We start from the raw sequence: 24,278 nt of genomic DNA on the forward strand, positions 1-24,278 counted from the left end.
GTTCAGGGTTTCTGCTGATGAAGCGGAGGGGGTCTGGACAGAGAGCCGTCCAGGATAAGCCCATCTGAGAGGAAGACACTTTGGAGGGAAATTTTGGGGTCTGGTCTTCGGGGGTTTGCTGTGCCTGCTGGCATCCATGTGCCGATCCAGCAGCTGGCCCCAGAAGTCTGGATTTAGGGGACCCCTGCGCATGGCACTGAGGGCCTGGGCTCCTCCAGGCCATAGCTGGTCAGCATCAGCCCCCTGACCATGGAATGACCCCGCCGTGACTGCGTGTGTGACACAGGCCCTGCACGCACGTGTACGCAGCACGCAGGCATGGGCCCTTGGGTCTGAAGAGCCAGAGCCTGTGCTCCACACCCAGAGGGTGCCTGAGCTCCCCCACTGGCACTGGGGGAAGGAAGAGAGGAGGGTTGCTCGCCCTTCCTGCTGCCCAGCCTGTCCCCTTCGGCTGACACCCTGCAAGGCTGCACCCTCTTTTCACACGACTCATCTCGGGGCGGGGGGCTCTGACTGCACCCAGGTCAGCCCCCCAGGGCAATGTGCCATCCTTCACACCCCAGGGCAGGGTCCACCCAGTGCCACGCTAGAGCTGGTCTCAAGAACCCTGCCCCCACCCCCACTTCCCGCCCCCGTGTGTGTCTCCTCGAGCTGGTCATGGGCCTGGTGGGAGGAGCATTTACACCACGGGAGTCAGCAAACACTACACCAAGGCTTTTCCACCGAGGGCCAGTTGTTAAACACCACACAGAAGGGGTCAGGACCGCCCTGGCACCCCGACCCTCCCTCCCATTTCTCCACTGGGCTCCGTCTTGGAGGGGAAAGAAGTGGGGGCTGCTCTGCCATCCCTTTTTTGGGTTCCTGAATGGTGGGAGTATAGGCCTCAGCCTCCTGGGATGTGGGACTGTCGAGGTCAGGGTCGGGGACAGGTCCTGAAAGAGAGCTGAAGTTAGAGCTGAGGAAACACAGCCAGCTGAGGACATCAAGACCCTCATACTCATTCCTCCTTGAGGCAGAGGTATATCAAAGATGGCCCTGAAGGGCTGGGCATGTGCCAGTCTGTGTACCTGTAAATGTGTGTGCCTGTGCATGAGTGCATTGCACATGTGAGTGTGTATACATATGTATGCACATGTGTGTCTGAACGCATTTGCATGTGCACTTGTGAGTGTTTGCATGTGTGTGGCTATGAGAGGGGCGCTGCACACAGATGTGAGGAAATAGGGTCACTTCCCCAGGAACCCTGGCTGCCCCCTCTTCCTGCCCCCACCCCCTGCCCCGGGAGAGGCCCCAGCTCCATAAAGAGGGCCCGGAGCCCTGAATGCCCCTGTTGTTCCATTCCACACCTGCCCACGCTGCCTCCCAGGCCTGTTCCAGAAGGAGGGGGCCAAAAGCATCAGGTACTCAAGGATCTTCTGCCTCCAAACTACCCAGGAGCAGGTACTGGTGTGGAGGAGGGAGGGTGGGCATTAGGAGGCTGCAGCCCCCTCCCTAGAGGTGCAGGGGTACAGAGGTGTGTGGTCCTGCCCACTGAGCCCCTTCTAGGTACAGGCTCACTCAGGGGTAGCTGATCTAGAAGGAACACTGGTCTGGGACGTGGTAAGTGGCCACATGGCTGTCTCCGAGCGTCACAGGTACCCGAGTGTGGTTGTGTGTGTGCCTTACAGTGTCTGTGGGCCTCGCTGCACGTGGTGCCACCCTGAACAGACACCTGGGCTCACCCCCCACCCCCAGCCAGGATGTGCAGAGGACATGGGAGTGCTGGAACAAGAGGGAGGAGCAGCCTGGAGGGTCGGCCTCAGCCCCTGGTACAGCTGGACCAGTGGCGGGAGTGGGGGGACGCAAACAGCACGGCACTGGTCCTTTGTGGAGACAGGGGGACCAGACCCCCTGTCCAGGATGTGGAGGAAGGGGGGGCCCACTGGTGGGGCGTCTGGAACTGATGGGGCTGGGGGCTACAGGGGCTGGAGGCGGACAGAGCCGTTGAGTCTGGGGATGGATGGGATTAGGGGGTGATGAGAAGGCTAGACTAGGAGGCTGGGGGCTGAGGGCCACTGGTTCTAGGGGCCTGGAGAACTGTGGGCTGATGGGGGGCTGGAGTGGCTGAGGAGCTGGGGAGCCAGGCAGGCTGCAGGCCCATCCCCTGGTGGGCCCCTGGTATGCTGGAAATAGGAATCCAGCAACCTGGGTGCTGCAAGGTGGGAGCAGGCATCTGAGGTGAGGCCCAGACTCTGAGCGAGGCTGGTCCGTTTTCTGGTTGGCCCTACGAAGGCAGCTCACCCAGTGGACTCCCTGTGGCTCTCAGGGCCTGGGGTGAGGTCCTCAGAGGCTGGGTAAGGGACACAGCTTGCACGGCACTGGGCTTTCCTAGAGAGCTGGGGGAGGGCAGGAGGGCTGGCCCTGCTCCAGGCCACAGGGACCTAGAGTCGGGTTTTGGGGGGAGCAAGGGCATGTGCTCAGAGAGAGAAGGAGACCCCCTGTCTGTCCTTGTAGGGTCTATCCTCTGCCTTCAGAGGCCCCGGCCTCCTGCTGATCCCTCCTAGGGCAGGGTCAGGACCCTGGGAGAGGGCGGCGCTCCTGGAGGGGCTCCAGGTGCCACTGTACACCCTCCCAACCCACCAGCCCTTGCCCCCATTACCCTCGCCCCAGGTTGAGCTCCTGCTCATGGCCTGCAGGTCCCATCCCCCGCCCCTATGACCAACATGAGCTGGAGCTTCCTGACACGGCTGCTGGAAGAGATCCACAACCACTCCACGTTCGTGGGCAAGGTATGGCTCACGGTGCTGGTGGTCTTCCGCATCGTGCTCACGGCGGTGGGCGGTGAGTCCATCTACTCCGACGAGCAGACCAAGTTCACGTGCAACACGCGGCAGCCGGGCTGCGACAACGTCTGCTACGATGCCTTTGCACCCCTGTCCCACGTGCGCTTCTGGGTTTTCCAGATTGTGGTCATCTCCACACCCTCCGTAATGTACCTGGGCTACGCCGTGCACCGCCTGGCCCGCGCCTCACAGGACGAGCGCCGCCGCGCCTCTCGCCGCCGACCAGGCCGCCTCGCGCCCCGCGCACCCCTGTCGTTGCCCCCACCGCCCCACCCGGGCTGGCCCGAGCCCGCAGACCTGGGCGAAGAGGAGCCCATGCTGGGCCTAGGTGAAGAGGATGAGGATCCGGGGGCGGCCGAGGGCCTGGGCGAAGACGACGAGGCTGAGGACGCGGGTGCAGCCAAGGGCGCAGGAGGGGACCCGAAGGCGACTGGGGTCCCAGGCCTGGCAGGTCAGCATGACGGGCGGCGGCGCATCCAGCGCGAGGGCCTAATGCGCGTGTACGTTGCCCAGCTGGTGGCGCGGGCCGCCTTCGAGGTGGCCTTCCTGGTGGGCCAGTACCTGCTGTATGGTTTCGAGGTGCGGCCCTTCTTCGCGTGCAGCCGCCAGCCCTGCCCGCACGTGGTCGACTGCTTCGTGTCGAGACCCACCGAGAAGACGGTCTTCCTGCTGGTCATGTACGTGGTCAGCTGCCTCTGCCTGGTGCTCAACCTCTGTGAGATGGCGCACCTGGGCCTGGGCAGCGCGCAAGACGCTGTGCGCAGCCGCCGCCCCCTGCCCACCACCCCTGGCCCCATGCCTCACCAGCAGCCCTGTGCTCTCCCCGCCGCGCCTTCGGGCCTGGCCTGCCCGCCAGACTACAGCCTGGTGGTGCGCGCGGCTGAGCGCACACGCACCCACGATCAGGACCTGGCCAACCTGGCACTGCAGGCGCTGCAGGACCGGCGGTCGCTTGGGGACCTCGACAGCCCACCAGGCCCTGGCCTTCCGGCAACCGCCCGGGGGCCCCCGAGGGCCGGCGCCCCTGCCTCCGGGTCAGGCAGTGCCACGTCGGGGGGCACTGCCGGGGGCCAGGGCCGGCCAGGGGCCAAACCCAGGATGGGCTCTGAGAAGGGCAGTGCGAGCAGCAGCAGGGAGGGTAAGACCACCGTGTGGATCTGAGGCCTGCCTTGGCTGCTGTCCCGCCTCCCTCCTCACCAGGGCCGAGGTGGAGGGCTCTGGAGGAAGTCTAGGGTCTGGACACTGCCTAAAGGGCAGAGCACAACCTGCCCTCCTCCTCCCCCTCAGGTGGCTGCTCTCCCCCTCGGGAGGGGGTGGGGAGCACCAGCCTGCTCTGCATCACTGCCCCTCCCTGCCTGAGCCCCATCTTCATCCAGGATGGGGGGGGAAGGGAGGCCTGGGAATCACTAATGGTCCCCAGCTCTGATCCATAAGCCCTGATGGGTAGGTGGGACTGTGGCTGGGGCATTTCCGCCCTCCCAGAGCCACCCAGCTGGCCACTTCAGGACAAGGCTGCCCTCCAGGAGAGAGCTCCACCCCCTCCTGCCCCGTTTTCCTGGCAGTAGCCCATGTGTGACTGCCCAGGGGTGCTTGGCCTGGGTCTTGGGGAGTACTGTGCTTGCCCTCACTCCCTGCCCAGCAAATGGGGCTCTTTTCCTAGCATCCACACTCTTCTAGCCCAGGTTCTGGTTCTTGCAGAGCTGGAAGCAATGCCAGGTCTTCCTTGTACAGAAGGGAAAACAGAGACCACAGTGGGCAGAGGCCCCTGTGCCCAGCCCTGGTCTGTACCACCTCCTGCCTCACCCCCACTAGGCCCCAAGCATGAGCTGCCTCGAGTGCCAGGTGGACCTGCACCCTGCTTCCTGTTCCCTGCCCAGGCAGATCTGGGGCTAAGGTCCCGCCTGGGCCCGGGGTGGATGGGACCATGTCCTCTCCAGCTCCTGTGCTGGCCTGGCGTGGCCCCTTCCTCTGGGACATACTTCAAGTTCTGAAAAGACATCGGCCCCCCTTGCCACTCAGACCAACAGGATGGTGGTGAGGGGCTATGGCTTTGGCCATGCTAGGGGAAGGCGCTCTGAGGCTCCCACCACAGCCTCTTCCCTCCAGCCCCCTCTCCAATTCAGACACAGCCTCCAAAGGGAGTGAAATAAAACTAACTTTTGTCTACAACCACATGTGTATGTGTATGAATGTCCACATGAATGTGTGTGTGTGCTTGTGTATGTATGTGGGAGTGTGGCATGTGCACATATGTGTGAGTACACATATATGCATGTGTGTACGTGTCCACCGCTGGCCTCTGGGGACACATGTCTCAGCTCTGGGATGGCTGGGAGAGGAAACCACTTTGCAGGGACCATCCGGGGAGCAAGGCCCAGGTTGAGCCCCTGCAGCTCCTTGGAGACACTCTGGTGTCACTCTGTGCCAGGCAACAGGCTTGGCCCAGAGGGGAGGGACATGACTGAATGAGAACAAAGAACAGCCGGGCCTGCATGCTTAGAGCCCAAGGTGGCAGCTCAAAGGACAGCGAGGCAGTCCTGTCTCAGGCCCCGGCGTTATCCAGATGCTGGCCAAAGCCTGCAGGGGTAGCTTTGGTGGGGAGCAAAGGTGAGCACAGTTGGGGAAACAGCTGCTGCCATCAAGGAGCCACCTTGGTCTAGACTTCAGTGATCCTGCTGTCTACCAGCCTCCCTCAGGCCCAGGGCAGGCCCTGAGAGCTTCTCCCAGATTGCAAACCCTCTCTGGGGTCCCAGGGCCAAGCTCCAAGCCTGGGTGAACCCCAACCCAGCCTGCCTCTGGTCAGATGCCAAATGCAGGCTGAGTCCCTTTCCTTTGTGGGGTCTGACTGGCTGATCCCGGGTTCCAGGTGACCCCACCCCAAGGTGAGCCTTGCCCCCAGGTAAGCCCCACCCCCAGGAAGTCCCGGATGTCAATGCTGGAAGCAGAGCCTCAGAAGGAAAGCCCATCCAGGTCCCGAGCAGGGACTCAGCACTCGCCTCCCCAGGAGAGGAAAAGCCCGTGGAACTGGCGTCCCTGCATGTGGGGCTGTGCTTCTGGCAATGTCGTCATAAGGACTACAGGGTCTCTGCGGTGGAAAACATGCTGTCCAGCCATGCCTGGCTCCCATCAGTGTGACTGGGTGCAGTGAGGGGCCGAGCCGGTGAAGGACATCTGCAAGGCACTGTTGTAGGCTGACACCCTTGCCGTGGCCCCTCCATAGCCTCCCTGCACCCCCGTGTCCCTGAGAGCAGCCTCCTGCAGCCAGTGGAGGGCCTGGAGGACATCAGCACCTCAGGGAGATAAGTGGGCGTTCCAGGTGGGGAATAGTGGGAGACTTTAGGGTTCAGAACCACCCTAGTGGCTGGAGAGGGCTGGTGAGGAAGGCAGGTGTCCACTCCGAGCAGGGTTGGCCTCGATCCTGATGGTCAGTGCTCCCACATCTCAAGGCCATGAGGCACACTTGATGGTGACAGGGTCCCACAAGGGGTGGAAGGTGGGGCATGGGCCCTCAGCATCTGCCTGAAAAGAAGCCTTAAGCCAGCAGACAGGGAGACCCTGGGCAGGTTTGTGTTTGGGGAAGAACATTCTGGATTTCACTGCGACCGTGTCCAGGGAAGCCTCCCCCCATCCACAGAGAGGGAGCTTTAGGTCAAGTTCAAGGGGTCAGGACCTCATTCTCCGGGCCCCTCCTGAACAAAGTAACATCAGGATCTCACCCTCTATAACTCGGGTTGGGCTCCTGGTGTAGTTGCAGCCTGGGAGTGTCTGGTGGGGCCAGGGTTGGCTCAACGATTTCCTCACTCACCGAGCTGGGGGTCCATGTTGGGGTCCCTCGATGTGGTTTGGACCTCCTTGCAGCATGGCGGCCCAAGAGGACCCAGCAAAGGCCAACTGACTCTTATCACCGGCCCTAAAGTCATATCACTTCACATCACAGCAGTCACAGGCCTACAGGATCCCTCTCAATGGGCCAGTGTCACATTTTAAGGGCATGTGGAGTAGAGAGTCTCTGTTGGCCTTGGTCCGCTGGCCCCCCTAGCCACGTGTGAAGCCCTTCAGCACCCTTCCCACTCGCACACACAGGGGCACGTGATCTTGGGGCCTCTGCAGCCACTGCCCCCTTCTTTTACCACAGTTCTGATATCGGTCCATAACTCGCCCCATACTGTTTAGCCTGTCCAGTTTCTATCATCTCAGTCCCCCCACTCCTAATTGGTTTAGATACAGTTTGAGGCAGCTAGGTCAATGGGAGCAGGACACTGCCCAGGGGCTCCTGGGGAAATCTATTTGCTGCGTGTCTGTGACATGGAAGTCAGATGTGGGTCAAGCTGTGAGTCTCCACGGGTTGGTCCAACACCCATGTAGATGTTGCAATGAAGGTGTGCTTTTAGATGAAATTAGCATTGACAATCTGTGGACTTTGATAAAGCAGACCATCCTCCCTAATGTGGGTTGCCCTCATCCAATCAGGTGATGGCCTTAAGAACAAAGACTAAGGTTCCCAAAGAAGTGATTCTCCCTCCAGACTGCCAGTGATGATTACATTTATGGGTCAGCTTGACTGGGCCCCGGGGTGCCCAGAACAAGCATGATTCTAAGTGTGTCTATGAGGGTGATTCTGGATGAGATTCACACTGAATCTGCACACTGAGTAAAACAGATGGCCCTCCCCAGTGCGGGTGGGCCTTGGCCAGTCAGGTGAAGGCTTGAGTAGAACAAAAAGGCGGAGTGAGAGAACTCCTGCCTGACAGTTTGAGCAAGCACACTGGTCTCCTGTCTTCAGATTCAGACTCGGGCTAGAACTCTCCTGAGTCTCTAGCTTGTAGATGGCAGACCTTGGGACTCCTCAGCCTCCATAGTTGAGTGAGCCAATTCCTTATAATAAATCTCTATCGAATTGGTTCTCTTTCTCTGGAGAACCCCAACTAATCAACACTCCATCAGCCAGAGGTTGTTAAAAGGGCATCCCAGCTGTGAGGAAAACTGCAAATGGAGGCTCTATTCTGGGAGGTATCACAGTCAGCTCACCCTGTGTAACAAATACCATAGACTGGGGGCTCAAACAACAGACATCTATTTCTCATAGTAATGGAAACTGGAAGTCCGAGACCAAGGTGTCAGCGCCTGAGGCTACTCTCCTTGGTGTGTAGACAGCGGTCGTCTCCCTGTGTCCTCGCATGGTCTTCCCTTTGTGTGAGTCTGTGTCTTCATCTCCTCTTATAAGGAAACCAGTCCTATTGCATTAGGGCCCACCCCAGTGACCTCATTTGACTTTAATCACCTCTTTAAAGACCCCATCTCCAAATACAGCCCCGTTCTGAGGTCCTGGGCATTAGGGCTCCATAATGTGAATTTGGGGGGATGCAATGCAACCCATATTAGAAGGCAGATGCCTAACTAAAAGCTCAGTCACCACAGAAGGGGATCCTAACGCATAAGTCTCTTGTCTCAGGAACTTAGGGGCCTGGATGAACCACTGGGGCCCTGTATGTTTTGTGAGCTTTCGATGGGGGTGACTTAGGATTTACTGTCATGTCCTCTCAACTGATGTCACTGGCCATCCCAGGCTAGGGGAGCCAACCTCTGTGTCATACACGTTCCTACCTCTAACACCAATTTCTTGATGTTCTGAACCACCATAACCATGATCTCATGCCTGAGCCCCGATACCCTAACGGGGTGTCCATCTCCCACTTATGACATAGTATCTAATATGCCCAAGTCTGTTAACTCTCAGAGGTGGAACCCAACCACTAAACTTGGCACTTAATGCTCACCTAACTACTTTAAAAAATCCTCTCAGTGCCTGTATGGCCATGAGGCTGGAGAGCTGAACTGGGGTGCAAAGCCATCGACCCTCGCCCCCCATCTTCTGTGCTCTGGAGCAGGCTGGTGGGTTGAGCCCAGGCCTCCCCATCCCTGCTTCACTGCCTGGTGGGGTCCTCGGGCTGTGTGGGGCCCACCCAGGTCTGTATAGGGGCAGGGCCAGGCCAGGGGAGTGGCTGGAGCAGGATCAGACAGAACGGCCTTGTCTCATTCTCATCCGTTTCCATGGCTGGAGCCAACTCGCCGGCTGCTCAGGGAGATCGTGGAGGGCTTCAGGGAGGGGGGTGCCCAGAATGGGGGCAGCTTCCTTCTTCTGACTTTGGGAAGGGAGGAGGCCATAAGGAGAGAATAACAGGAAACAACCCCTGGCCTGGCAGCAGCTGGGAAACAGGGTCTGGGACCCCCATGTCTGCTGATTTTCCAGCTCTCAGATCCCCACCTCATCCGACAGTTCCAGGGCCCATGGCCTCAGAGGGAGGAGATGCACATGGGATCCAGCAGCAACCTATGCCCCCAGCTGGACCCAGGCCAATGAGTGGGGTTCCTTGGGAGCATCCTGAGGCCAGTCCACAGTTCCCTCCACATAGACCTGTAGGCATGAGAAACTGCAGTGAGAGGACCTGAGAAGGAGCAGTAGCCAGGCCATGCCCACATGCAGAGGTCCCCGCTGTTGGGCTGGCCAGGCTGGTGCAGAGATCTGGGAAGCCTTCCTGGAGGAGGGAGCCTGAAGCAGTGCTGGTTGGCAGACTCTAGAATGGTGGGAGGTGCTGCCTGCTCTGTTCAGAGGCAGCCACCAGTTGAGTGTGGCTCTGGACATTTCAGTGTGGCCCATCCAGTAAGGAGCTAAAAGTTTCATTTGACTTCATTTGAGTTAATCTGCATTTAAACAGCCCCAGGTGGCAGCAGGGGCCCTGCTGGACCAAGTGGGCTGGGCTTGGCACTGGACTGGGAACATCATGTAAGGTTCCGGGTGGCCCTGGGTCAGCCTGCTGGCCCTTCCCACAGGCTGTGCTGGTGGGAAGCAGGTTTTCTGCTGGCCAAGGGATGGGCTGATGTGAGGCTGGAGGAATGCACCTCCCCCCCACCATGTTGTCCTTGAATGGTTTCCTCCCTGACCTCACAGGGCTGACAGGGAGGTGCTGGGTCACCCTAGGAACACAGGCCCAACAGAGGAAGACCTTTTCCATGAAAGGCCAGTGGAACTGCATTCCAGGCCTGGCTGCTCACAACCAGGAAGCCGACTGGGAGGGGACCAAGGGCTTGGAAAACCCTAGGGAGTTCTGGTCAACCAGTTTATGTTAATGAGGCGACTTCTGAAAAGCCCCTAAGGATGGGGGCTGGTTGCCAGACCCAACCATGTGATTAGAGGGTTAGAGCTTTCAGTCCCACCCCTTGACCTCTGGGGAGGAGTGATGGGCTGGAGGTTGAATCAACAGCCAATGGCCAATAATTTAATTAATCACATCTAGGTAATGAAGCCTCCGTAAAATCCCCAAGGGACTGGGTTTGGAGAGCCTCTGGGTTGGGGAACACATGGAGATTTGGGGAGAGTGCGGTGTGCTCAGAGGGCATGGATGCTCCACACCCCTTCCCACATACCCCGCTCTTTGCTCTCTTCCATCTGGCTGTTCCTGAGTTATATCCTTGTATAACAAATCAGTAATCTGGTGGGTAAAATGTTTCTCTGAGTTCTGTGAGCCACTCTAATAAACTAATTGAACCCAAGGAGAGGGCTGTTGGAACCTCTGATCTATAGCTGGTTGGTCAGAAGCACAGGTGACAACCTGGACTTCGACTTGCATCTGCAGTGGGGGGTGGGGGGGAGAGTGCGAGTGTATGAGAGAGTGTGTGTGGCAGTCTTAATGGGATCTCATGCTATCTCCAGATAGATGGATTAAAAATTGAGTTAAATTGTAAGACACCTAGCTGGTGTCAGAGAATTGTGTGGTGTGGGGACCCCCCCCACACACATTTAGTGGTAAGAAGTGAAGGGTAGTGTGAGAGTATAGGATACACAGGAGTGTCTGTTTTACAAAGGAACTGAAAGGAAAGTTGTACACCCGTCTTCATAGCAGCATTATTCAAAACAGCCAATGGGTGGAAGCAACACAAATGTCCATCAGTGGGTGAACGGATAATCCAAATATGGTATACACATACAACTGAATATCATTCAGCCCTTAAAAAGGTTAACATATGCTACAACATGGTGGAAGCTGGTAGACACGAGCCAGTCACAAAAGGACAAATACTGCATGACTCCACTTCTATGAGTTTCCCAGAGGAGTCAGGTTCATAGAGACAGAGTGGAATGGGGTTCCCAGGGGCTGGGGAGGTAGATAGGGATCTGCGTTTGATGGGGGTGGAGTTTCCGTATGGGAAGAGAAAGTTCTGGATGATGGGATGGCTGCAAAAGAGTGTGAACGCGCTTAATGCCCGTGAAATGTGCACCTAAAAATGGTTAAGATGGTAAAGTTTAGGTTATGAGCGCCTCACCACTATAAAGCAAGCAGAAACTTCTCTGAGACTCGAGGAGGAGGTCAACTGCAGGAGCAGAAGCCAGCTCAGGATAGGTGGGCGGGGGACTGACAACCCGAGGCCTCGCCCCCGCGCAAGGTCCGCCCACCCTCACCCTGGCCACTCACGCGAGCAACGCTCGCCCGCCTCCAGGGATTGCTGTGGCACTAGCCCGCGCATGCTCGCGCACACCCCGCCCCCGCGCACGCTGCGCACGCTTCGCCCGCCCGCCGCCAGGGGCTGTTTTGGGGCCCGCCTGCACCGCCTCCACCTCCCCACCTCCGCCCACCCCACCTCCGCTCCCGCGCACGCTCCGCTCGCCCGCCTCCAAGGTGTTGTGGCGCGCGCCCGCCCGTTCGCGCCGCCGCCCGGGCCGCCCCTTCCCGCCGCCTCACTCCTCCCCAAGATGGCGGCCGCAGCGCTGCTCCGGGGTGCGGCTCCAGGGCGCGGCGGCCGGGCCTGGAGCTGGCGGCTGCGCGCTGCCCCGAGGCGTCGCCTGGGCCACAGCTCCTGCTGTCAGCGTGGTAAACCCGCGGGCAGCGCGGCGTGGGCCTGCTTCCTACTGGACGAGCGCGCCTTGGTGCGCGTGCGCGGGCCGGACTCTGCGCCCTTTCTCCTGGGTCTGTTGACCAATGAGCTGCCGCTTCCAGGTCCTGCGGCCGGCGAGGCTTCAACTTCAGCGCGCTCGGGCTACGCCCACTTTCTCAATGTCCAGGGACGCACCCTCTATGACGTCATTCTCTACGGGTGAGAGCGGGTTGGGTCACAGGCTCCGGGGGACCGGGGTAGGGGAGGGGGTATCACCCAGGGGAAGGGCACCCAGGAGCGGGCATGAGTAGGCTTGGAGGATGGGCTCCCATGGAGGGCTCTCAGGGGAGGGGTAGGCACCGGGGAGGGGCGGACAGGGGGAGGAACTAAGGACACCCAGAGGCAGGGCACCTAGGGGAGGGCTACCAATGGCCCAGGACGGACATCCAGGAGAGGACATGCAGGACAGGGCATCCAGGGGAAGGGACACCTGGGAACCTGTGCATAGGGGTGGGCCGAGGTGGGCCTCCAAGGGAGGGCACCTGGGGATGGGAGGCGCGCCCAGGGTAGGGAACTTGGGGACCCGCACACAGGGTGGGCTGGGGGTGGGCACCTGGGGGAGGGCACCGGGTCAGGGCAGCCATAGGTGGGCTGGAGCCTGCACCCAGGGATGGGCCAGCGACACTCACCCATGGGAGGGCCTGGGCGCCCCTGCGCCTGGCCTCTGATCCTGCTCAGACCCACTGCATGGAGAAGGAGGGGTCGTGGCACCTGGAGCCTCACTGCAGGGAGCAGCCTCTGCGCGACTGGCTTGTGCCACTACTTCCTGAGTTCTCCAGTGTACACACATTTCTGTCCAAAATCTCTCCGTATTCAGTGATTATTAGCGTTTGGTGTTTTACATCAGTCTGTGCTGATTTTATCATGACTTTCTGTGATGGTCACCAGGACAAGCCAAGTCAGTGGCCTTTAGAGCTATAGAGATTTCTGTTTTCACTTGCTTAGCTTTCTCAGACTTTCTCAGAGGTTCTTCTAGAACCTCTCATGCGGTTGCAGGTCGTTGCTCTGCCTGAAACCGCCCTGGAAACTCCAATGTCCCTCTTCTATTGTGGGTTCTTGTCTGCATCTTCCTCAGTGCCTGCCTGCTGGAGGAGTATGTTCTTTAGTGGCTTGTTGAGAGGTAGGATACTTCAGGTGGACCTTTGACTCCTTCAAATGGTTTTACCTGATAGCTTGGCTGGGCATAAAACTCTAGGCAGAAAATCGTCCCTGAAAACATTGAAGCCACAACTGGCATTGCTGTCCAGAAGGCTGGTGCCTTTTTATTTTTGAGCCTTTGTGTGTGACTGCTTTTTCTTTGGACACTCTTCGGGGCTCTTTTTCATCCTGATGTCTTGAGGTGTTATGACGATGTGTTGTATTTTGGGTCTTCTTTCACGTCATGTTGCTGGGCACTTGGTGGGCTGTATAACTCTGGAACAGGGCTCAATAAAGTATGACCCTTGGGCAGATCCAGCTCACTCTCTGTTTTCATAAGTAAAGTTTGATTGGAATGCTGCATGCCCATTTGTTTGTATACTGTGTGGCTACTTTCATTTTCCAATGGCAAAAGTATAATTAATAATATAATGGGTAGAGACCGTGTGGCCACAAACCTAAATTATTTACAGTCTGGTTCTTTACAGAAAAGGTTTGTTGTCATTATCTGTTTTATGTAATTATTACCTTCCCAGTAGTTGCTTTAATCTCTTTTAGAAACTGCGTTCTTTGATTATCTTAAACCCTCTGTGTCAGTAATTTTCAGTTAATCTGTTAGTGTTGAAATGATGTTGTTTTGGTCCCCAAATTTTCTTCCTTGAGTCTCTAGTCTGCCTTTACATCTTTTTGCCTTTGCATTCTTGTTATAATGAATTTATATCCTCATAAGTCACTCTACAGTGTAAAATTTTTTTGTTTCTAGGGTTTTTTTTCTCTTCATACTTTTCCTCAGGTCTGAAGCGTTTTTGCTTATTAGCTGCTGGGCCAGCAGTTCTTGTCACCAAGCATGCATGTGGTGGCTCTTTCCACACATTGTGTATGCCCTGATTTGTCCTATAGGGGAGTTTGTTTTTCTCTCTCTGTTAATTCCTGAGAATGGGGTATCGCTGTGCCACTTGCTGTCTGTGTGCTAAGGGAATTGGGGTGCATTGTGATGATGCCCCCTGACCCCAGGTGCTCCTCTGAGATTCCAACTCAAAGTCCTCTGTGGGGAGTGCCGCCCCGAGGGGTGGGGTGGGGTCTTCATTCCATCAGAAGGAGACAGCCTGAGTTAGTGGCCCCACTTCTCCTGAGCAGTTAGAGGAGAGAAGACATGAGAACACTCCCTCAGATGGCTGCTCTTGGCCTGGGGGCTTGGTAAACAGTGTCCAGATTTATCTCTCCCAGTTCTGCTCTGGGGCATGGGGTGCCAAGCCTGCTGGCCTTCCAGCGCATCGCTATGCCTCTGTTCTGGTCTGATGCCTGCTGTTAGTTCATGGGATGTGATCCTTCCCCTCCTGGTTGCTCATGGCCCTTTACCTACATCTGATCTCACTGAGGTCTGCTCTCTGGGGAGAGGGACACACTGGCAACTGGCTGTCCCGCCTGGGAGGTTGGGACCTTCCTGTTTTCTTCGTGCTTGCTCTCTGCCTGGTGTTTTCTATGCATCCTCTCTCTGGAATTTTTCTTTTTCTTTTTTTTTGGCCAACTGCGCAGCTTGCGGGACTTCAGTTCCTGGACCGGGGATTGAACTCAGGCCACGGCAGTGAAAGCCTGGAATCCTAACCACTAGACCACCAGGGAACTCCCTGGAATTTTTCATTTAAACTGTTACGCTTCTAGTTTCCCATCCTTGAGTTGTTCCTTCCTCAGTGCACCCTGGTCCGGATGTAGGAGCATCTCTCAGACAAAGCTTTAGCTTTTTGTTTTTGTTTTTTTTAAATAGATCTTTATTGGGCTATAATTGCTTCACAATTCTGTTAGTTTCTGCTACACAACAAAGCGAATCAGCCATATGCATAACCATGTCCCCATAGCCCCTCCCTCTTGAGCCTCCCTCCCACCCTCCCTATCCCACCCCTCTAGGTCATCGCAAAGCACCAAGCTGATCTCCCTGTGCTATGCGGCTGCTTCCCACTAGCTAACTGTTTTACATTCGGTAGTGTATAGATGTCGATGCTACTCTCACTTCACTCCAGCTTCCCTCTCCCCGCTCCGTGTCCTCAAGTCCATTCTCTATATCTACGTCTTTATTCCTGCCCTGCCACTAGGTTCATCAGTACCATTTTTTTTGATTCCATATATATGTTAGCATACGGTATTTTTCCCTTTCTGACTTCACTCTGTATGACAGACTCTAGGTCCATCCACCTCACTACAAATAACTCAATTTCATTTCTATTTTTTTCAAACTAATCAATTTTATTTATTTATTTATTTATTTTTAAACATCTTTATTGGAGTATAATTGCTTTACAAGGGTGTGTTAGTTTCTGCTTTGTAACAAAGTGAATCAGCTTTATATATATATAAATGTATAAATACATATATCCCCATATCTCTTCCCTCTTGCGTCTCCCTCCCTCCCACCCTCCCTATCCCACCCCTCTAGGTGGACACAAAGCACAGAGCTGATCTCCCTGTGCTATGCGGCTGCTTCCCACTAGCTATCTATCTTACGTTTCATAGTGTATATATGTCCATGCCACTCACTTCGTCCCAGCTTACCATTCCCTCTCCCCGTGTCCTCAGGTCCATTCTCTAGTAGGTCTGCCTCCCGTCCGGCCCCTAGGTTCTTCATGACCTTTTTTTTTAGATTCCATATATATGTGTTAGCATACATTATTTGTTTTTCTCTTTCTGACTTACTTCACTCTGTATGACAGACTCTAGGTCCATCCACCTCACTACAGATAACTCAGTTTCGTTTCTTTTTATGGCTGAGTAATATTCCATTGTATATATGTGCCACATCTTCTTTATCCGTTCATCTGTCAGTGGACACTTAGGTTGCTTCCATGACCTGGCTATTGTAAATAGAGCTGCAGTGAACATTGTGGTATATGTCTCTTCTTGAATTATGGTTTTCTCAGGGTATATGCCCAGTAGTGGGATTGCTGGGTCAAACTGTAGTTCTATTTTTAGTTTTTTACAGGACCTCCAACCATTCTCCATAGCATTTGTATCAATTTACATTCCTACCAACAACCTTTTTGTTTTTAGAGTAGACTTTATAGGGAGTTCCCTGGTGGCCTAGTGGTTAGGATTCCGAACTTTCACTGACGTGGCCTGGGTTCAACCTCTAGTCAGGGAACTGAGATCCTGCAAGCCACGTGGCGTGGCCAGAAAAAAAAGGAAAAAAGAAAAAGTAGACTTTTTAGACTAATTTTAGGTTCATAGCAAAATTTAGGGGAATGTACAGAGACTTCTTATGTACTCTGCCCCCACGCATGCAGTCTCCCCCGTTACCAACCTCTTCCTCCAAAGTAGTATGTTATTTACAATCGACGAGCCTGCATTAACACCAAAATTACTGAGTCCTTAATTCACGTTAGGTTTCACTTCTGGTGCTGGACAAATTGGACAAATGTATAATAATGTGTATGTACTATTCTATATGGTAGTTTCACTGCCCCTAAATATCCTCTGTGCTCTACCTGTTCAACCCTCCCTTCCTCCTAACTCCTCACAACCACTGAAAGGATCTTTTTGGATCTGGAACTGTCTCCATAGTTTCACTTTTTCCAGAATGTCACGTAGTTGGAATCATAGAGTATGCAGCCTTTTCAGATTGACTTCTTTCACTTAATAATATACATTTAGTGTCCTCCATGTCTTTTCAGGGCTTGATAGCTCATTTTAGTGTTGAATAATAGTCCATTGTTTGGATGTACCAGTTTATGTATCCATCTACTGAAGGGCTTCAGCAGTTGCTTCCATATTGTTGTAATTATGAATAAAGGCGCTGTAAACATCTGTGTACAGGTTTCTGTGTGGCAGTTAGTTTTCATCTCCTTTAGGTAAATACCAGGGAGTGTGATTGCTGGATTGTAAGGTAAGACTATGTGTAGTTTTGTAGGAAACCACCAAAATATCTCCCAAGGTGGCCGTACGGTTCTGCATTCCCACCGGCAATGAAGACTTTCCATTGGTCCCTAACCTCACCAGCATTTGGTGGTGTCAGTGTTCTGGATTTTGATCATTCTAATAGGTGTGTAATGGTAGCTTGTTGTTTTTTTAATTTGCTTTTCTCCGATGACATATGACGTGGAGCATCGTTTCATACGCTGTTTGCCACCTATCTTTGGGGAGGTGTTTGTTGAGGTCTTTGGCCCATTTTTAATCAGGTTGTTTGTTTCCTTATTTGAGTTGTAAGTGGTTTTGTATATTTTGAGTGACAGTCCTTTGTCAGATGTGACTTTTCAAACCTTTTCTCCCAGTCTGTGGCTTGACTCCTCATCCTCTCAGCTGAGGCTTTGTGTTTTGAAAGTCTTTCCTCATTCTGACCATGTGTTTGTTTGCTGGGCCTCTGTCTTCATGATGGAGGCCTTAAGTGCTGGCTGCAGAGGAGATGCTCCAGGTTTTGGTCCTGGGCTGCTCTGGCTTTTGTGGGACACACTGAAGTCTCTGTCTACGGGTTTCTGGGGGGTGTCTCTGGGGGCCATCCCCCCAGGGTTGCCTGGTGAGGATTCGGATGGTCCACTGCTCCCTTGTTTCTCTCCATGCCTGGTTCCTCTGGTGCTCATCACAGCTGGCTCCATGCCGAGTCTGGTCTCGGCAGGTTCCTGGTCTGTGTGTACCCAGCAGAGGGAAGGTAGGAAGTGGGGCTAGTGCATCTCTGCCCAGGCCCTCATGGCTCCTATGGCAACCCCCCTGAGCCTCCATTTAACCCACGTCTCTTCTGCCCTCCTGCTGTGGCCATGATCTGTGGGCCCCTGGATTGTCTGCTTCCTGCCTTGTGGGGAGCGTGTAGGGCTCCATATAACTCAGTCCCCCATGGGCACACTGTAGGCTGTTCCCCTAGGCGACTTGGAGCATGCCAGCCTGACAGGGTCCTCCATGTACAGTCCTGCAGCAGACCAAGGCCCCTGGTGAGTGCCACCACTCCTTGACAGGCATTTGGGTCTGGTCTCTGTGCACCTGTGTGTCCCTTGCCTGCTAGCCCCCTTGTGCCCCGTGCCTCCCCATGCCTCATGACCTGGTACCTGCAGTACCCCTGAGGGGATCTGTTTATGTGTGAAGACCCTGGCCCTGGGCAGAGCTGGGTCCAGGGCTGCACTCGCGGAGTGAGGTCCCTGTGTTTATGGGGGTGGTGGGTACCGGGGTGTCAGGTACTGTGCAGGGCATTGGGCTGCTGGAGGAGGGCACTCTGGGCGTTCTGGACGAGGAATTACATGGGCTTGACCCTCCCTTTTTGGGTTTTCACACAGCCTGCATCCTGGGCAGGAGGGTGGGTGAGGATGGAACCTGGGATTGCATTACCACCACATGCTATATCCAGGCCCTGCCCGCCAGGCCGGCTGGGGAGGCTGCAGGTGCCCCTCCACCTTCCTTTTCCTGCTGCTGCACTTGTGCCCCTAGGAGGGGCTTCCAGGCTTAGCAAATAAAATTGTGGGTTGCCCAGCTAACTTTCAAACAGACACGGGTGGCTTTTTAGGAGGTGACCTATGCAGTGTTTGGGAAATACATATACTAAAGACATTATTCACTGTTTTCTGAAATTGAAATTTGACTGGACATCCTGTGTTTTATCTGGCAGCTCTACTCAGGGGCACTTTGCGACGTCTGGGGATATTTGTGGTGGTCATTCAGGCATGGACGCTCCTTGCATCTAGTGGGCTGGGCCCAGGGGTGCTCTCAGCACTCAGCAGTGCCCAGGATGGCCCCACAGAGAGTGCTCCAGCCCACACATTGGCCATGCCAGCCAAGAAAGCTGCCCTGAGCATAGGCTCACCCTACTTCACCCCTTCTTCTTCTGACCTGTCCCCCGTTACTCAGCTGCATCAGGGGCAGCAGACAGTCTGATTTGGGGTGGTGGGGAGCAGGGTTGCATTGCAGCTTTGTTGGTCCTGAGGGGCTGAATGGCACATGGCCATTTGCAAAGGTAGCTCAGAAAGTGTCTGAGCCCAGAACCTGGCCTTGCCCCACCCAATTTGTCTTGAACCCCGTGGAACATCCGCCCCATGAGTGAGATGGGGGCATCAGCCTGGGGCCTGTCTACCCCGGCATCCTGGTGGTCCCTTCACCAGCCCTTCTCGGGGCCCTCCCCATGCTGGGCCTCCTCCCTCCTTGGGTATGGCTTTACCCTCATCCCTCCCTCTTCCCTCCGAGGTTTACTCTCCTCTGCAACCTCACATTCTGTCCACCCATGCCTGATTCCTCCCCTTGCCAGTATTTCATACTGTTTCTGTCTGCTTCCTTTATCGGAGATTTAAAAAATAAAAATGTACCTGCACATGGTTAAAAAACCTAATAACATTAAAAGGCTTATGATGAAAATGGACTGACTGCCGTCTTCCTTCTCACCGGCATGGACCAGTCTTCTCTAGAGGCAGCTCCTTTTTCTTCTTTCTTTTTAACTTTTTATTTCGAAATAATTATAGATCTACAGTAAGCCACAAAAAAATTAACAGGGATGTCCCATATACCCTTCACCCAGTTCCTGCAGTGGCATCATCTTGCCTCCTATAGTCCAGGGTCACAATTGGGACGGACATGGGCCAGCCACAGGGCACCCCTCAGGTTCTCCCAGATTTCCACGTGCTCTCATGCATGCAGCTCTGATTTGATCACACATGTAGACCTGTGTAACCTTGATCAAGACAGAGCTGCTCCATTACCATCAGGCTCCCTTCTGCCCTCTGTGGGCATAGTGCCCTTCTCATCCCCTCAGCCCTGCTCGCTCTCCATCTTTATGATCATGTCATTTCAGGAATATCATACAAACAGAGTCTTCTGAGATTCGGTTTCACTCACCTTGATGCCCTTTGGCTTCATCAGTAGTCTGTTCCTTTTCCCTGCTGAGTAGTATTCCATTGAGGGAATGGACCACAGTTTGTTTAACCATTCACCAACTGAAGGATATTTTGGTTTCATTTCTTGGTTGTTAAGAATAAAACTGCCTCTAACGTTCATGCACAGGTGTTATGTGAACACCTGGGGTGTTTTCTGGGATAAATACCCAGGAGTACAATGGCTGGGTTGTGTGGTAGCTGCATGTTTAGTTTTATAAAGGACTGCAAACCATTTCCCAGAATGTCTGTTCCATTTACGTTCCCACCAGCAAGGCTGAGTGATCCAGCCTCTCTGCATCCTCACTGCGTTGGATGTTCTTATTCTGATAGTTGTGCCATGGGATCTCATCGTGGTTTTAATTTGCCTTGGTTTCATGATAAGTGACTTTGAACCTCTTTCCGTGTGGTTATCTGAGGCAGCGCCTTTGAACTCTTCTGTTTTTTTCTGGCATTTTAATTCCATCCGTAAATGATCCTTTTTCCACCCCTCAGCTGATCTCATTTTTGACCTTCTTTGAGGACTGTTTGGAAGGTGAGGTGCTAATCTGACTTGCTGCTACAGCCTGCTGTGTTCCACATGGTTGTCCCTGTCCCTATTGGACCCATGGCTGATAGTTATATGCATGGACATGACAGGGTTTGTGCTGTAAGGTGAACCCAGCAAGCAAGCTTCTGTAGCTCTTTCCTTGGGGGGTGACTGGCTGCTCCAGGGCAGCACTTAACCCTTTCCTGCCTGGGGAGGGGGTTGGGGGCACAGCTGATGGGTTCTGGAGGAGGGGTCTGGGGTACCAGCTGATGACCTTTTTGTCTTATACGTGCTCCTGGAAGGTCTTACCCACTTCTGTGTCTCAGCTCCCACCCAGCTGTGGGTCCTTGCTCAAGCCACATCTATAACCAGCACTCCAGCCATGTACTCCTCTGGGTCCTGGATGTCTCCACTTAGGGCCCCTCCACCATGTCTGATGGTGCACTGGCCTCTCCTCTGTGCTCATCTGTCTGTAAGGGCCCCATCATCCATCCGTCAGTGACAACAGGATCTGGGGTCATTCCAGTGGATGTGGGCTGCCTGAAGTGAGGGTTAGGATGGTTCTGGCGCCCTGATCAGGTTGCGGAGCTTCCCTAGGGGAGGTGGGAGGTGGGCACGGGCAGGGCGTGGCCTCACCATGCATCTCACCTGCGTCAGCTGTCTGCTGTCCTCCCAGCTCTTCCTGCCTGCCCGCATCCCTCCTGAGATCCATTGTGCGCCCTGCCTTAGGACCCTTGGCTTCCGGTGGCGTCTCAGGGCTGGAGGAGGCAAATCCTGGACTTCAGTGTGGCCGTCTGTGCCTTTCCGCCTCACCTTGCGCACCGGACACCACTGTGGTCCCAGGGCCCTGCTTCTCACCTGTTGGGCCAAGCCCTCTCCTCCACCTGCCAGACTGTTTCCTGGGGTTTCCTCCCTGGGCGGGGAGGGGTGGTGGCCACGAGGTCTCCAGCACGTGCTGTGCTGTGCAGCTTTACTAGGTGGTCCGAGGTGCACTTGGGAGGCACAGCCACGTATGTCCGTGGCCTGACTCCATGCACTTCCCACGGTGTGCCCTGCTCGCCCCCATGCACCCCTTCCTCTCCCCGCAGGCTCCCTGAGGGCTCCCATGAGCAGCCCACTTTCCTCCTGGAGTGTGACAGCTCAGTGCTGGATGCGCTGCAGAGGCACCTGGTGCTGCACAAGATCCGGCGGAGGGTCACCGTGGAGCCATGCCCCGAGCTGCGCGTGTGGGCCGTGCTGCCCTGTGCCCCTGAGGAGGCCGGCAGGGCTGTGCAGCTTCAGGAGAAGGCCGAGTGCACCACCATCCTCACCCGTGATCCCCGGACTGCTCGCATGGGCTGGCGGCTCCTCTCCCAGGATGAGGGCTCAGCCCTGGTGCCCGGGGGCCGTCTTGGGGACCTCCAGGATTATCACCGACACCGGTACCAGCAAGGTATGGACGTGGGGTTGGACCTGGGGAAGGGTCGGGGGTAGGGGGGTGGTGCTGGAGCGGGGGGGAGGACAGGGTGGGATGGGAAGGGATCGGAGGGGGGTGACACAGAGCCCTGGGGAAACAGTGTGGTGAGCCCAGGCACTTGGGGGAGCCGGGGAGAGAGCAGAGATCCGGGGTCACGGGTAGGGTCTTCTTCTTTAGTGGGTAGTATTGAGGGCCAGACCAAGGTGCTCACCCAGGGACCAGAGCGGGGGGCTGGAGTAGGGGCCTGGAGGATGGGGAGGGCCAAGAAGGGGGTCCAGGAGGGACCTAGAGGATTGTGGCGGGTCAGGTGGTGGGACTCGTACAGGCCAGTACCCCCGGCCACTCTTGGTTGAGCCCCCAGCTCTGGAGGACACCTTAGATCTCACCAAGCCTCTCCCTACCTCTACAGGCGTTCCCGAGGGGGTCCACGACCTGCCCCCAGGAGTAGCCCTACCGCTGGAGTCTAACCTGGCCTTCATGAATGGCATCAGCTTCACCAAGGGCTGCTACATCGGCCAGGAGCTGACGGCTCGCACCCACCACATGGGTGTCATCCGAAAGCGCCTCTTCCCAGTACAGCTCTCAGGCCCCCTCCCTGTGGGCAGCATTGCCCCTGGCACCTCTGTGCTCACCAAGTCGGGGCAGGCAGCCGGCAAGTACAGGGCAGGCCTGGGAGACGTGGGTCTGGCTCTGTTGCGGTCCGAGAAAATCAAGGGTCCTCTCCACATCAGAACCTCTGAGAGTGGCCTTGTGGCCCTCACTGCATCTGTGCCAGACTGGTGGCCCACATCCACTAAGTAGCCCTGGATGTCCCTGCAGTCCTGTACAAGGCCTCTGTTTATCTGCTGCACCCTGTAGGCCAGCCCCCACTTCCTAGGGTGGCCCAGTTGAAAGAATACCCTCTTGGAGGGTCCCCAAGTATATGTGGGCCTCCCAGAGCTGCAGGCATGGTGGGGCATGCTGCTGCAGCCCAGGTGTTCCCAGCCCATCATGCTTCCTGTGGAGGGTCCTATGCTGAGGCTGGCTGTCCTCTCGTGGTGGCTTTGTGGCTGGAGCATCAGGAGCCCTCCTGAGGACTGAGGATGGGTAGAAGTGAGTCCTGCGCCTGCCTCTGTGCTGAGCAGAGGCCCAGCTTCCACCAGGCCCTGGATGAGATTCCGAACCATATAGATCTAGAGGTAGTTCATCCATCAGCCAAGGACAGGATGCTCCAGGATGCCTCTGGGCTGTCCGCACCCCTCTGAGCCTGCTTGGTCAGGCCTGGAAAGGAGGCTTCTCAGTGTCTGGGGTGGCTGAAGGGGTAAGTGGGCTCTGGGAATGGTCTTACCATGTTGGCTTGGGGGCATGTCTCAGGGTGGGAATCTCTTGGGGCCAGGTGGAGCGGCAGTGTCTGCGAGTGGAGGCACATGCACCGCTCACACCCACCTGAGCCGTCCAAGGTGTACCTCTGTGCTCAGGGGTGTCAGCCGGGGGAGCCCCAATACCATTTTATTCCAGGGTAGCACATCTCCACAGCTTCGTCCCCACGATGGCATTGGCAGCCCCCTCTCCCCACCATAGCCCTCACGAGCTCAGGGGAGGAGTGGCTGCCCTGGGACGGCAGTGCCCAGGGTGCAGAGAGGAGTTTCTGCTTGGCTTACTTGCTGCTGTTTTCTGATGTAGTCATGTCTTCACAGTAAGGGGATGACTTACTTCCCCACTTTAAACCACTGACCTCCATTTTCCCACTGCAATGTGAATCTCGTGGTTACTGGGTGTCCTACCTGATGCCTCAGAGTGGCTATTAAAGTGTGACCCACAACTGGCCCATGTGGAACTCTGGTTTCTTTTTTTTTTCCCCCCTTAACTTTACTTATTTATTTTAAATTTTTATTGGAGTCTAGTTGATTTGCGATGTTGTGTTAGTTTCTGCTGTAGAGCAATCAGTTATACATACATCCACCCTTTTTGAGATTCTTTTTCCATATAGGTCATTACATAGTATTGAGGAGAGCTCCCTGTGCTATACAGTAGGTCCTTATTATCTATTTTATATATAGTAGTGTGTATATGTCAATCCCAATCTCCCAATTTATCTCTCCCCCACCCTCCGCCACTTCCCACCCTGGTAACCGTAAGTTTGTTTTCTACATCTGTGACTCTATTTCTGTTTTGTAAATAAGTTCATTTGTACCATTTTTTTTAAGATTCCGCATATAAGCGATATCATATGATATTTGTCTTTCTCTGTCTGACTTACTTCACTCAGTATGACAATCTCTAGGTCCATCCATGTTGCTGCAAATGACATTATTTCATTCTTTTTTTATGGCTGAGTAATATTCCATTGTATATATGTACATTTTTTAAAAGATTTCATCAAATTTATACAATATATATTGAGCACTAATTCCTGTACAGCTTATTCTTACTAGTTTGGATCCAGCTATTCCAGCGTATTATGAACCAGTGAGCTGTCCATGTCTTTTAAAACAAGTCTCAACTGAAATCTCAGAACAATCACAGCAAAAGCCATGGAATAATGGAAGAATTAGATGTTTCCATCATAATTAAGACCAAGGCTCCATGACGGG

At 55.0% G+C, this 24,278-nt stretch overlaps 2 protein-coding genes across 2 annotated transcripts; both read left to right on the forward strand.

The window, feature by feature from the left end:
• Nucleotides 1–2,678: 2,678 nt before the first annotated feature.
• GJC2 (gap junction protein gamma 2) lies at nt 2,679–4,181 on the forward strand. Its single transcript, XM_082621669.1, has one exon. The coding sequence runs from the start codon at nt 2,694–2,696 to the stop codon at nt 3,981–3,983; it is 1,290 nt and encodes a 429-aa protein (XP_082477795.1). The 5' UTR covers nt 2,679–2,693; the 3' UTR covers nt 3,984–4,181.
• Nucleotides 4,182–11,391: 7,210 nt separating this feature from the next.
• On the forward strand, nt 11,392–23,509 carry IBA57 (iron-sulfur cluster assembly factor IBA57). The gene is made up of 3 exons (XM_082620725.1): nt 11,392–11,912; nt 21,338–21,681; nt 22,115–23,509. The coding sequence occupies exons 1-3, from the start codon at nt 11,572–11,574 to the stop codon at nt 22,504–22,506; spliced, it is 1,077 nt and encodes a 358-aa protein (XP_082476851.1). The 5' UTR covers nt 11,392–11,571; the 3' UTR covers nt 22,507–23,509.
• The last annotated feature ends 769 nt before the right edge of the window (nt 23,510–24,278 follow it).

The sequence above is a fragment of the Mesoplodon mirus genome (genome assembly GCF_964341445.2).
Source record: "Mesoplodon mirus genome assembly, chromosome: 5".
NCBI lineage: Eukaryota > Metazoa > Chordata > Mammalia > Artiodactyla > Ziphiidae > Mesoplodon > Mesoplodon mirus.

Excerpts from the sequence above, each read along its gene's own strand:
- IBA57 (XM_082620725.1), top strand. The coding sequence starts at position 11,572 with ATGGCGGCCGCAGCGCTGCTCCGGGGTGCGGCTCCAGGGCGCGGCGGC. Across the intron at positions 11,913-21,337 it reads TATGACGTCATTCTCTACGG|GCTCCCTGAGGGCTCCCATG; the intron begins GTGAGAGCGGGT and ends CTCTCCCCGCAG. Across the intron at positions 21,682-22,114 it reads CCGACACCGGTACCAGCAAG|GCGTTCCCGAGGGGGTCCAC; the intron begins GTATGGACGTGG and ends CTACCTCTACAG.
- GJC2 (XM_082621669.1), top strand. The coding sequence starts at position 2,694 with ATGACCAACATGAGCTGGAGCTTCCTGACACGGCTGCTGGAAGAGATC.